The sequence below is a fragment of the Heliangelus exortis genome, chromosome 16 (genome assembly GCF_036169615.1).
Source record: "Heliangelus exortis chromosome 16, bHelExo1.hap1, whole genome shotgun sequence".
Taxonomy (NCBI): Eukaryota; Metazoa; Chordata; class Aves; order Apodiformes; family Trochilidae; genus Heliangelus; species Heliangelus exortis.
The window spans coordinates 12,905,926-12,920,345 of NC_092437.1; the positions used below are offsets into that span (position 1 = coordinate 12,905,926).

Sequence of the window (14,420 nt, forward strand, 5' to 3'; positions counted from 1 at the left end):
CACATGCAGCCGTACATCGAATTTTCATGCACCGTTACTACAAATTTTTCAAACTGGGTATTTATTTAAACACATGGCAAACAGACACCAAAGCAGTCATTTGAATATTTCAGGACTCTGATATGTATGGGAAGCAAACCAGCATGCTGTATGCCTTGCTCTGCCAAATGAGCCATTCAAACCCAACCCACACCACCGCTGCTTGTCATTGCAGAGCTGGGATAAAACCCAATGCTTTTGTTGAAACCACCTGAGAGCCAACAGATCTGTGTAAACAGGAGTTTGGATTGCAACAGCAATGTTGTGTTTGGCTTAATTAACAGCTCAAGCTCGGCAGCCTTCTCAGCCCCCCTCCACTGAAAACACATCCATCCCTTCTGGTATCCCCAGCTCCTCATTGGCATCAGTTGCTTCTGTCCAATGAACAATTGCTGTCCAAATCTTAATGTGTTGCTTGGTTAAAAAGCTGGCTTTGGCAGGCAGAAATGTGCTGCAGGGTTTTGGTAGCACTTGATGTCTTTACATGCTCATGTACATGTCTTGGGCATAATGAATACTGCATAAATTACTGTGTGTAACACTGCTACATTAATATGGATGCTGTCTGGGCTCTGGAAACAGCAGCCTTGCAAATGTGCTGCTGAGCACCTCATTCCATTCCCAGGCAATAAGGCAAACACTGTGAAAGCCTGAATTTGCTATTGGAGAAGATCAGCTCCATCTGTGACAGATCCTTCTTGGCAGGAGCAGAACCACACAGTCCCATTGTCCCTTTCTGCTCTCAGTTACACGGAGGTAAGGGGTTTCAGGATGGACATTGGGAAACACAGGAACAATTCCCTCTGATCCCTTTCTATGCAGCCTCAAAGATACCCATCAGCCACAATTCCTGGATATAAGCAACCCTGTGTGTAGTCTAGAAACTACAAGAAATTCAGAAGGACAAATTGTCCCTGATGATCTTGCCTTTAAACACTATTAAGGAATTCTGGACCACCATGAACAAAATAACATCTAATAAAGTCATCCTTTCCTAGCCATACAGCCCCCAGACTGGGACTGAAGCTCTGCTTATCCCAGTAAACCAGCATCTCTCTTTGATGCACTGACTCCCCTCTCACCCTCAAAACTTTACTCCCTACACAACCTGTTCAGCCATCAGAACTGCAAAGTCAGCAGAGCTGGATGCCAGAGCTCTCCATTCATCTCTGCCTTGGGTATAATCAGTTTGAATTGCCAACTACTCTGGAAATCCAAATTCCTTATTACCAGTACTGATATGTGAAGCAGGAAAAACACAGCTTTTTTTTTTTTTTTTTTCAGAGCAAAGCCTTCAGCACATAATGCTGGAAATTATAACCCATACAAATCCTGATGTGGTTTACAATCCAAGACAAGGTGACCCAGCAAACCAGTGCTGAAGAATAAAATAAATAAAAAATATCACTCTAGCATTTTCACAGTCTGAAAGTAGGTGGACATTTGCTCAGGTTTCACTGTGGAAAGATATTGTCCTGGTTTGGGCCAGAATAAAGGTGATTTTCTATCTTGTACTTTTGCTTTTAGCTAAGTCTCTTGTAAGTAGCTGCACTTGCTGAAATTCACAGCAAGTTTCTCAGACAGTGTGTGTTTCTAGGACTGATAACACTTGATGTTTATAGTTACTGCTAGAGACTGGTGTGCAGAGCCAAGGACACTGCTCAGCTCTGAAGAAAACATAAAGAGGTCCCACCTGCAGCCTCCTTTGGGGAGGAAGGGACAAGATAGATGCCACAATTGACCAAACAGAGTATTCCATCCCATATACGTCATCCTCAGTATAAATTTGAGGGATCACGAGGGCCAAGCCATCGATTTCCTGATTTCCAGCTTCCGGCTGCCTGCCCTTCCTGCCTTTCCTGCTTCCTTTCCTTCACCCCAGCATCCTGGAAGGATCCCATCCATTCCTCTGCCTGTGGTTCTGATCCATTCCAGCCTGAATCTGTGTGTTCCTGCCTCCAGTTCCCAACTGCTGCCAACTCCAGGAGTCCAGCCTGGACTTTCCCAGGGCTGCCCTGCAGCCTCAGTGGTGACGTGAGAGCTATTGGGGGAAAGGGGGGAGGAATGTGGTATCCATTTTCCTGTATATTTGTATATATTTAGTAATTTTTCCTATTTATCATTACTGTTTCATTAAAGTTGTGTAGTTTAGTTTCCAACCCATAAGTCTCTCTCCCTTATTCTCTCTCCTTTCTTATCAGGGAGGAGAGAGAGATTAATAGAGAGCGTCTGTTACCCGGTTTAATTGCCGGGCCAGTGTTAAACCCTGACAGATATCCTCGTGCATTCATTGCTTTTTTCTAGCTTCAAAGTGCAAGAAAAAGGTGGAGAAATCAGTCAATGTTGAGAAAAACAGAGGCAAGAAAACCAAACCTGAAATCTTGTTAATGATGCTGCAACTGATCTCATTTGAGCATGTGCATATTCCTGCACATTACCCTCCCACGGGGTAATTTGAGCAGACAGGATGCAGAGTGTTCTGTTTGCATCTCCATCTACTAATTGCTGCGTTTAGCTCAGACAATCACAGTTATTAGAAGACCATGACCTAGCACTGCCAAAAGCAAGGGCAATCAATCAGGAGAGAACAAGACATCTGGACCTCAGAAACTCATTTCAAATTGCATCTTCTGAGAAGGAAAACATAAAATAAACCTGCACAGACACCAGACGTCCAGTTACTAGGGACGGTTAAGTTGAAAAACTTGAACTTAGTCCATATTCCTGGTTAGGGATGATTATTCCATCAATTTCTATTGACTGCCTCATTGATCAACCCACTGCTTACCTCTTTGGTGTCTCATAAAAATGAGATCTCTTTAAACTTAATTTTTCTTTGATTGATGTTGAGAATTAGTATTTTGTATGAACTTCTTAACCAAGAAACAGAATAAATACACTTCTTTTCCCTGAAAAAACAGTAAAAGCATTTTCCCATGATACCATTAGTTTTCTGAAAAATATTACTTTTGATCCTATCCACTATTTACTTTTGATTCAGACAAGGTGTTTTCCTGTCTACAACAAACTAAGATGCTTCTCTCTTGGGTGAAGCAGGAATAAACGACATTATCCATCCAGATGGCTTAAAGAAATTACAAGAAAAATAATGATTTAAAGGGATACTAAAAACATGTTCTTTCAAAAGCTGTGTTACCACAGAAGCTTTACAAGGCCTTACGTCCACAACATCATCTAATGATGACCTGAGATCCTACATATTCAGTATAGAATACCTGGTTTGTATTATGGTTCAAATCAGGAACAACTTGATTTAAGATTGCTACTTCAGCTCTTTATCACTGCCAGGCTAAGGCAGACATTTTACATCTAAACACCAACAGAACAATTTCAGCATATTTAAGCCCATCTACACATTTCCTCTAAGACATTTAGATAAGTTTGTTTTCTGGATGTCCTGGTTTGGGCCAGGATAAAGGTGATTTTCTGTCCTGTACTTTTGCTTTTAGCTAAGTCTCTTGTAAGTAGCTGCACTTGCTGAAATTCACAGCAAGTTTCTCAGACAGTGTGTGTTTCTAGGACTGATAACACTTGATGTTTATAGTTACTGCTAGAGACTGGTGTGCAGAGCCAAGGACACTGCTCAGCTCTGAGGAAAACATAAAGAGGTCCCACCTGCAGCCTCCTTTGGGGAGGAAGGGACAAGATAGATGCCAGAATTGACCAAACAGAGTATTCCATCCCATATACGTCATCCTCAGTATAAATCTGAGGGATCACGAGGGCCAAGCCAGATTTCCAGCTTCCAGCTGCCTGCCCTTCCTGCCTTTCCTGCTTCCATTCCTTCACCTGGCATCCTGGAAGGATCCCATCCCTTCCTCTGCCTGTGCTCCTGATCCGTGCCAGCCCTTATCTGTGTGTTCCTGCCTCCAGTTCCCAACTGCTGCTGACTCCAGGAGTCCAGCCTGGACTTTCCCAGGGGTGCCCTGCAGCCTCGGTGGTGACGTGAGAGCTACTGGGGGAAAGGGGGGAGGAATGTGGTATCCATTTTCTTGTATATTTGTATATATTTAGTAATTTTTTCCTATTTATCATTACTGTTTCATTAAAGTTGTGTAGTTTAGTTTCCAACCCATCAGTCTCTCTCCCTTATTCTCTCTCCTTTCTTATCAGGGAGGAGAGAGATTAATAGAGAGCGTCTGGTACCCGGTTTAATTGCCGGGCCAGTGTTAAACCCTGACACTGGAACTTACTTCCATATAAATAAAACATGATTCCAATCTATGCTCATTCAAGGCTGAACCCTGGGGCTAAATTTTTAAGTCCATACACCATGGACATAGCCCACTGGACTGTGTTTTGGAATGCTGACAGACTGTTTCTGGAGGGCAGACTCCCATCTACAGTTAGAATGAGCTGGAGACCCCCTGAAGAGAGGACAGACTGGCTGTGTAAGCCTCTCTGCCAACACAACTCATGCACACAAACTGGAAACTACAAACCATGATCCTGTTACAGCATCCCTTGGAATTTTCAGATTATTTTTTAAGATATCTTCTTTCAATATAGTTTGTTTCTTTCTTTTTCAAAGCAAGGGAGCTGATGCTGTCTGCTAATTACTTGGGTTCCTAAACACACGTTTCACTGATGAACACTGGATGATTACAAGACAAGTTCTGCCTCTGTCTCTTCAGTGTTTGGATGGGAACTATTTTCTGCAGCAGAGGGCTATGAAGGCAGCAGGACATATGTTTATGCGACAGCTGCATCTTCACAACCTAAAAAGGCAAATGATTTGGTTTTTTTTTTTTTTAATTTTTCTTTTAAAATGACAGCTTGCTGTTTACAGACTACGAACAACAATAAAAGAAGCTGAGCTTTTTCACCCATCTGTTTTCACACCCACAATTCTTTCTTCCCTTTACTACTATTATGACTTTGCATTAGTTAAACACTTCTTGCCTTGACTGGAGAGCCACCTGCCAGCACCAATGAGATCTGCTGTCCCCAGACCTGCCCTGCAACAGGCACAGCTTCATCAGGCACCTCAGCTGGGGCACAGGCAATTTTACCTTTCCCTGCTGCACCCAGGAGACAAGAAATTGTCTGGAGTACTGCATCCAGTTCTGGAGCCCCTGTTACAAAAAAGTCATGGAGGTGATGGAGAGTGACCAGAGAAGGGCCATGAGGATGATCAGAGGGCTGGAGCACTGAGAGAGTTGGGGTTATTCAGTCTGGAGAGGAGAAGCTCTGATAAGACCTTATTGTGACCTTCCAGTACCTGAAGAGGTCTACAAGAAAGCTGTGGAGGGACTTTTTAGGATGTCAGGGAGTGATAGGACATGGGGGAATGGTTTCAAACTACAGGAGGGGAGATTTAGATTAGATATTAGGAAGAAGTTCTTCACCATGAGGGTGGTGAGACACTGGCACAGGTTGCCCAGAGAGGTGGTGGAAGCCCCATCCATCCCTGGAAGTTTTTAAGGCCAGGCTGGACAGGGCTCTGAGCAACCTGAGCTGGTGGGAGGTGTCCCTGCCCATGGCAGGGGGTTGGAACTGGATGATCTTAAAGGTCCCTTCCAACCCTGACAATTCTATGACTCTAATTACCAACCTCCAGCCCAGGCTCAGTTCCAGCTGTAGCTGCCCATGTCCCAGAGACAGAGGTTGAGCATGCCTGCTGGCAGCCTGATTGCCACAGGAGACAGACCATGGTTCTGTCCACTGAACATCTCACAGGATGAGTTTTTTGGTCCTCAACCCATTTTGCCCAAGTCCAGAGGAGCTCCAGATTGTACATTTCTTTTTTAATCCCACCAAAGCCAACTCTTTGCTCTTTTCAAATGCCTATATCTGTGGCAGGGGAAGTGGACTCCCCTAGAATTCCTATCACCAGCTTAAGGAAACTGCTAGTTCTCTGAGAGACTTAAAAAAAAATAAAAATCTACTTCTGCCCTTCCAATTACCAGCTATTTTTTATTATCTGTGTGCTTTTGTTTAGCCCATGTCTGGGGCTAAACTGGAGCAGTCTGCTCTCTCACCTTATGACTCAGCTGAGAAGGGGAATCAGGAGGAGGAGGGAAGCCCTCTGGGCTAAAATACAAACAGATTTAATGAAATAGCAGACCTGATACAAACACTGACAGAGCCTACACAGGCTCACACTCAGCCTACTCCTGGGGAGCTGAGGGGGCAGAAGGCAGAGGGAGAGAGGAGGCCCCAGGGGGAAGAATTCCCATCAGGACAGCCCAAATCCAGCAGGAGCCTGAGGTGAGTGAGTGGGACATGATGTCCCTGTCACCAGAAGCATGGGACAACCCTGTCACCTGCAGGGTGGGACGTGATGTCCCTGTCACCAGGAACATGGGACACCCCTGTCACCAGCAGGGTCAGCATCCCTGACCTCCATGGCTGGCCTGCAGTCCTGTCCCAGGGCCACCAGGACATCCTGGCACTTGGAGAGGTCAGGTTTAACAAGTGTTTAGAGCTTTCCTTATTTACAGTAGGAAGTTATTTCCAGGCAATATAGTTCATATCAGTGAATGTCCACCCCCTCCCAACATCTCAAACAGGAGGATGGTTTTAGTTTTTATTTACTCTTCAGAAAATGCTCAGCTCCACACGGTCCAGCCCAAGATGGCCAAGCAGATCTGGAAACAGGGGCTTACAAAGAGTGAAATGCTCCCACAGCCACTTTATTTCTGCCCCAGCAGCTCCACTGTGAGATTAAGAACGAGTAAACATAACCAAACAAAACTATATACCTGAAGCCCTACTGAACACAGAGCTCCCCAAAGCTTTTAATAGTTCAAAGCAGAAATGCAGGTGGCCTTGGTGCCACTTCATTTTTCAGAGCACAGCTCGTGCTGACCCAAAGTATCTCACTGTGGTTTTTTTCATGGCCCATCTCCACAGGGATGAATACACTGCTCCATACCTCCACAATGTCTCAGAAGAAGAATGTTGGGTACTGCAAGTAGACCTGTCAGCATCTAGAAATCCAGCCTGCTGTCCCCTGATAATAATGAACTGCCCGATTGTGCATGTAGTACAAGTCATTAGAGAGCAGAAAAAAATCAATGAGAATCTCTGCAGAGTCTACCTTTCTCTCGAAAAAATAAGATTCTCATTGATTCCTGGGGTGCTACTTTTCACAATTCTGATCTGCAAACATCATTCACCTGTTGGCCCAGATGCTGACAGCATCTCCCCATCACCTCCAGCTGCCTTAACAAAGGCTCCTGCCTCATCTCCCATTTAGAGGAAAAATGGCCAAGAGTTATTGATTGCAACTGTGCCATTACAGATTTCATTTTAACTCAATGAGAGAAGAATGCGACTCCAGGAAGGTTCTGTAGGAAGCTCTAGTTTCTCAGCTGCTCAGAAATTCAGGAAAGTTTCCCAGCAGACAAAGAATTCTGCCCATTTGTGCATGTGGCTGGATCACTAACCAGAGACTGTCATCTACAATGACCCAGGTAAAGAGCCTGGGGACAATAAACCCTGCAACACTTAACTTTGATAATTAAGTCACTGTAAAAGAGGATAAGGAGTTGTAATCCTGGCTCCTCCTTTCAGAGGGATGAACAGTGAAAGAGCTGGTGTTTTAAAAGGCTGAGCTCAGGGAGGTTTTGGAGACAAGGAGGAAGTCATGCTCTGTCACACAGCCATCTGTAGCAGGTGGCACCAGGACAAGGAGCAAACATCAGTTAAGTACCTGGATGGCTGTGACAGCATGTGTGGAGATCCTGCCAGAGCCAGAGCAGAGCCAGTCCTCTTCTCTTGTCACTCCTCATGCTAACTCTATCTAACAATTAAACAGTAACTACTGGTGCTTCTCATCCTCACAGTTACAAAAAACCCACGAGTTTCCATTTCCTTTTCCTTTTTTTTCCCCCTTGAGTTCAGCACTTGGCTTTCAGCAGTCCCTAGGAGGGAAATTCACACAATTTGCAAGTGTTTTGTAGAACAAAGCTGAAAATCATTCTGTCTCACACATGTTCTCTTTAGACTCCTGTCTGGAAGCAACACCAAGATGACCAAACTCCACTGGAAAGAATTCAGCCAGTGACAGCTTTCCCATTCAAACTCTCCAATAACAAGTACAACACTGCACGAGAGAAGGCAGAAAACTTTATGATCTGATTTTACAGCAATTTGCCACACTTGTTTTGCATCCAGCTGTTAATTATATTCCTTTCACTGTAACAATCACAGCTAATGGTTGCAGAACAGACAAGCACACCAAATGAGCACAACCCTCCATGTACAGCAGAGCTGAAACAATGCAGAACTCCTGTAACATTTCTACCTCCTCCTAATCAAGCTTTTTGACCAAGTACCCAATGCTTCATCAAATTAAGTCCTCCCTAGAGTCCTACATTTCCAAAGGAAGGTGTTCTGGTTCACTTCACAAACATTTCTCATTGCAGATTCCAGGTGTGGAAAGAAATTTCATTATTTTATACCTGACAGTGATTAATGAAACTATAGAATATCCTAATTAAAAAATGACTGGCAAAGTTCTGTTAAGTTTTCCACATGCAAGGAAACATCAAAGTTATATTTTGATTATGCAAAATTATAACTCTTTCCATTTTTTTGCAGATGTACATTATCAAAAATGCCTTATTGCAGCTGTAATTATTAGCAGGGTTTATGAAGACCAAAGCCTGCTCAGATGGATGGACATAAGTGAAAACCCAGCACTCTTAAATATAAACTACACCTGTACACAAAACAAAAATTATCTATAGCTGAAAAAACTGGATGCAGTCCTAATAATTAAAACGTGGAGCTTAAGGACTTTATCAAGAAACAAAAAGAAGCCATCTACTCCTCTGAAATCTGCATTCCACTTGGACATTTGCTCTATACTTTTTCCCATACCACTGCACTTCAAGGGTAGACACATACACACTGTGCCAACTTAAGATACTGGCACAACAGGCATTTTCTTGCTCAGATAGACTTTGCATTGGCTGGCAGGATACTTCTCATCTTCTCCTGCTTTCACAAACTATGTCTTGTTGCTCACAGACTCTTTTGATAAATTATATTTAAAAAGTTCTTCACAGAAGAATCGAGTTGTCCTTTTTTTTTTTTTTTTTTTGAGTTCTTTTTATCTTGTTTGTAGAGAGTCTGATGCAACCTGCCAGCTAAGAGATCCAGAAACAGTAGGAACAACACAGTAGTGATGCTTTAATCCAGAATCCCAAGGGAAGGCTACATCTCCATTCATAGAACCCATATATGGCACGTTATACTGTACCTTTTTTTTTTGCTTTGTTTTGTTTTTTTTCACACAAGGAAGAACTCACTAGATACAGAGACGTATCCATGTATTTCACAATTTACTTTATAAAGGTAAATGTAAAAATTAATTCGTTGAGTAGCACTGGAAGGAAACTATATTGACTAGAAAGGAAACAAAGGTGAAAACCAGCACGATGCTGAAGAGATTTGTGCTTGTCAGCCACACAGCAGAAATTCTGCAAGGAGAATGGTGATAAATGAAAGTAGTAAAACACCAAGATATGCTGTGAACATTCACTGGCATTGCTAGCCTGTTAAATGATGTATAGTGCTCTGTGATGTCTGCCTGCATTTTGGGTATAAAAAGACATTATCCTAAGTGGAGCCCAAAGTCTACACCATTCACCTTTGATTGATTTTTCTAATTTTGCTCTTTCAGAGGTGATGTCTTAGAGGATTTATCTGTGTTGAAGTCAGATTTGGGAAAGCACTGGGAAATGTGCAAATAATACACTTGACTACCTGACTTCTTGATGCCACCTTAATGCTCTAAAGCTCTTCATGAGCTGGTTTGTCAATTTTTATCATGTTAGGTGGTAACAAAATACAACTAGGGGAGTCAAAGGGGAGGAAGGGAGAATGAAAGCTTAAATTGGGTCTGGACTGTACCCTGTACTTGAGCCAGAAAAGTTAGAGGAGATCACAAATTGTTCTAGGCTGGAGCAGAAGAATACAAGAGGGAAAAGAAGCCTTTCCTTGTCCCATGGTGGGATCTATCGTGGCATTATATGTGGATGTAATTTGAGTCTTAGAGTAGGGCAGGCTGTGTTTCCCATGCTGGCTCCATTTTAAATTTAATATCAGAGAGCAAGTGGATGTAGAAATATAATCCAAGGTATTCAAAAGGAGTAAGACAACCAACCCCCCCCTCCTGCAGTAGCACTCAAGCTGAAAACTCCCCTCTCAAAGCACTATGTTATGATGTGACCAAATGCAAGTTTCAAGGTAATTCAATTTCATAGCTTTAGGGCAGTTCATTATGGCTCCTCCAAACCCACAAGCACTGCTGACTGGAGACTCTCAGGATATTGCAGCTACATCTTTTAGAAGCACAATATCCCCTACTCTGACATTCATGGATATGCAAGAAAACAAGCAAAGAAACAATTTCCAAATTCTAGGCAATTAATTTTGTAAATCACATGCCAACATGTGCCTTTGCATAGTCTGACTCCCCAACAGGTTTCTCATTGGATGCAGGCATCAGAGAGAGACAGGAGTGAAGGACCACCAGTAGCATGTTTAATTTTCATCCAATTTGTGTAAGAGGGTACCAATAAGGAGGAGCTGAGCTGGCATCCAATGGAAAAAGGAAAGAGAAAGATGAAGAAAACAGACTGAGGTGGTCATATGTACAAAGTCAACTTAATTTTTCTCTGAACTTACTCCGTTTGCCTTGCTAAGAGCCTGGAAGTAGATGCTGTAGCTTTTCAGGGGAGAAAGTGGAGCATTCCAGTAGCCATTGTAGGTTTTGTTGTCACCCACTGTGAAGGGCTGTGTGACAGGCAGGTTGATGGGTTTCAGCTCAGCTGCAAAGTAGTGTGGGGAGTCAAGGCTGGAAGCATTCTTGTAGCTCACTGGGACAGAGAAGCATTCGATGATATCTGCAGCTCTCCGTGCTTTCTGCAGCTTCTCCTCCTTGACAACGAGTTGGTAGACACTAGGAGGGAGAGAGGAAGGTGAGATTAGAGCCCCAAGAGCCTTAAACATCAAGAATGTCCCCAACAACAAAAGGCAAAGAAAGAAAACCACTGCAGGGCATCACAGCAAAGAGAGTTGTTAGCACACCAGGAACAGTGGCCACCAAATGGTACCGTGTGGGCTTGCTCTGGTGGTTTTGTGGAGTTCATCAGGTTATGCCTTGGTGAAAGTCAGAATAGATTTGCAATCATGTTACACTTTGGAAAAAAAAAAAGATGAACTAATAAATTATCTGGTCTCTGATGAATTTTTAACATGCTGAATATTAGAAAGCAGACACTTTTTTCTTCAGCCACAGAGCTGAAACAGGAATTGCTTGTTTGGGTTTAAGGGTGACTGTGGTAGAAAAGAGCATTAGCAGGCAGCCATGGTGTTAGATCCCCTTTGAAACTGTTTCAGGGTGCAAGAATCCATTTAGATCAAAAAGATTTTCACATCTAAGAATGTACATTTTTTTTGCCCCTCCCTGACACCTCTTCTTGGGATATATCCTGGGATATGGAGTTCTCCAACATTAATTATTGATGGCAAGTCTCCTCCTCCCTTCCACCACTAAGAGGCTGGTGAATACACTGAGGAGGTGGCTTTAAAGCTCTCCCAATTCAATTTTGTCTCTGGAAACAACTCCTCTTCATATTCTTTCCAGCTCTATGAAATGTTAATCCTTTTCGATTCCTGCTAAGCTTTTGGCCTCTGTGATACGTATTAGCAATCTTGTTTCAGGCTCAAAGAGGTTGCAAGGCACTCAAAACACACTCTGGTTTGTTTGTTTTTTTCCTCAGACAGTTAACAAAGCCTTTAAGTTCCATGCTGCTACATCTGAGACAGGTTTACTGTCTTCTTAACACCACTCACCCCTTTGACAAAGAGAGATACCACTGCAGTCATTTTCCTTTTTGGCAGGATATTCACATGTGCTGCCCTCACCTGTCTGTGTGAGGCTGCTCCTTTGTTTGGCCAGACAAGGGAGATCGATTAAAAGATTGGAAAGAGCCAGCAGTGCATCATTCTCCAGCTTCCACAGGCTCATTTGTTGCAGAGAGATGGGGCTGAAAAATTTCTAGCATAGAAATAGCTCATCAGTGCTTCTGAGGGAAGCAAAGTTCTGGCACCTTCAATGAGCAGGAGTAAACCAAAAGCAGCTCATGCTTTTGAATTTCTTGCTATTTCAGGTCTGTGGGTACCTTGGCACGCTCACTGTTAACAATGAATCAGTGAATCATTTCAGTGAATCACTTGGAAATCATTTGGCTCCTGCTAGCAGACACAAAAACAACTCATCTTTACACCTACAACCAATTTATGAATTCTTAGTACTGAAATCATCCCTATGCAGGATGCTGCTCTTTGCTAATGCAGCAGGAGCCCCCACCAGACATATGGACTGCAGCATTTACTGACACCCCAGCAACTTTTTGGAAAACTTGCCTCAGTCCTTCACTGGATGTTCGTATAAAATATTTCAGAGCTACTCTGGTAATCATTTTCAGATTTCTAAAAAGATAAACAGATTCCCCAGTAACAGTTTAAGAATTATCTTTGAAGATGTAGAGGGAGCTGTAAGCTAAAGTCTATTTAATATAAACTCTCCCCTCAGCTTATCAACAGAAGTTTTTAGTGTGCTACTTTGGACACTATTTTCTAACAGACTATCATCAGATTCATATCCTGACCCTTCTCTCTCTCAATAATAATCTACACTGCTGACAAATAAAAAGGAAAACTTTCCCAATAAGGTGCAAAATTGTAACCGAAATTGTGACGGGCATTTGCCACACGCCTTGTAACCTAAAAAATGCTTGGGTTTGATTTTATCCCATCCCAAATGCTTGTCTTTTCTGATTACAGAAAATACTTCCTTTACAGACAGACATAAATATATACCTGTAAATATATAGAAATCTCCTTTCATGTCAGACAAAGGCCAAAGGTTCCCTGTTCCTATCTCCCTAGACCTACAGTGTCCAAAGGGTGACCCACATTCTCTTGGCTGTCTCCCTTCCAAGCCACGACCTTATCCACTCTTCTGTCTTCAGCAAAGAAGAAGGTTCCAGAGGCATAAACTGCCAGATTACTGAACTCTTTCAGTGATCATCAGAGAACTTATTCACCTTTAAAGACCTTCTCAGTTTCTCCCTAGATGGTTCTGATTCCTGCTCCACCAGTACAGGCACTTGTATATCATAAGCAAGAGATTTGACACACAGAGAACCTAACAACAGATACTCTTTTTCCTGTATTCCTTCCCATTTTAGTTTTCCTACATAGCCATCAATGTACTCCTTCCTTTCTCAGGGATAACTCTATACTTTTAAGGACCTCAAATTTCACTTTTAATGTTTATTTATTTGGAATAAATTTAGGTGTCTCTGGAAGCAGCATGGAACAGTTCATGAGCATTCAGCTGAAATGTAACAGAAGTCCTATTTGTGTTCAAGTTAAAACCCCATTAATCTCCTGCTTGACTACTGTCTTCCTTTTTTATGAAACAAGAATCTGAGCCAGCACTGCTGTCAAGCTCCCTCTGTCTAAAAAACCATCTCTGGTGAAAGTTAGGATGTGTGACTGACTGCCTCCTTGGCTTTTTTTTTTTTCTTTACATGGCAGCTCACATCAACTAACACAGCCCCTCTGTCTCTGAATGCTTTACCTCCTTGACTTGCTGACCCTCACCCTTCAGCCACTCTTTTCACTGAGCCTCAGTTATTCAGCAGTGGTAAAGTGGCCACTCTCAAGGGAAGCAGTCGAATGGCCAAGAGCATGACTGATTTTTAAGGTTTCTTTGGACTGAAGATTATCACTGAGAAATTGTTTCCTTAACAAATCACTGCTCTGGGTCTCACTTTCTGATATTTTGATCCCAGTAGTTTGAACTGTCTAATCCTTCCAGAAGTGCAGGATTCACAGTTCACCTCTCTTGGGGACACAGACTGGTACAGTCTCTTTTTCTTTATTCTTCTTTTCTGCACTATCTTTATTTTACACTGTTTATTTTACACTGTTTTCTGTATGAGGTTCCTAATTTTTTTTACCTAGCAGTAGAATTTTCCTGACTGCCTTTAGGACATCCTCAGAGATCAACTTCTTGTCAATAACTAGTGAAGTGCTGCAAGGAACATCAAGTTCTTCACAGCCAAATCCATCAGCATTAAGATGCTCTCATAACTGGTTGCCTTTTCATTGGAGCAAGAAGCCAATGATCCTACACTGATAACAACAATCCTGTGGGAATTCTGAGTAGCAAGCATGCAATTATCCACCCTGAAGTTTGGCCTCCTGCATTACTACAGCAGTTCTCAAAAGAGTAAAAGTAACTCAGGTTTGCTAAGAAAATGGTAACTTCCCACTATACATTATGAACCCAAAGACTATGACTGGGCATTAACTCAAAATAAGCTTGGTGA

At 42.6% G+C, this 14,420-nt stretch overlaps 1 protein-coding gene across 1 annotated transcript in view; it reads right to left on the reverse strand.

Moving 5' to 3' along the window:
• The window catches only part of PTPRT (protein tyrosine phosphatase receptor type T), a 439,233-nt gene that overhangs the window by 80,878 nt on the left and 343,935 nt on the right, over positions 1 to 14,420 (reverse strand). The window contains exon 12 of the mRNA XM_071759664.1: positions 10,702 to 10,975. Coding sequence (XP_071615765.1) covers positions 10,702 to 10,975 — 274 coding nt within the window. The remainder of the gene's footprint in view (positions 1 to 10,701; positions 10,976 to 14,420) is intronic.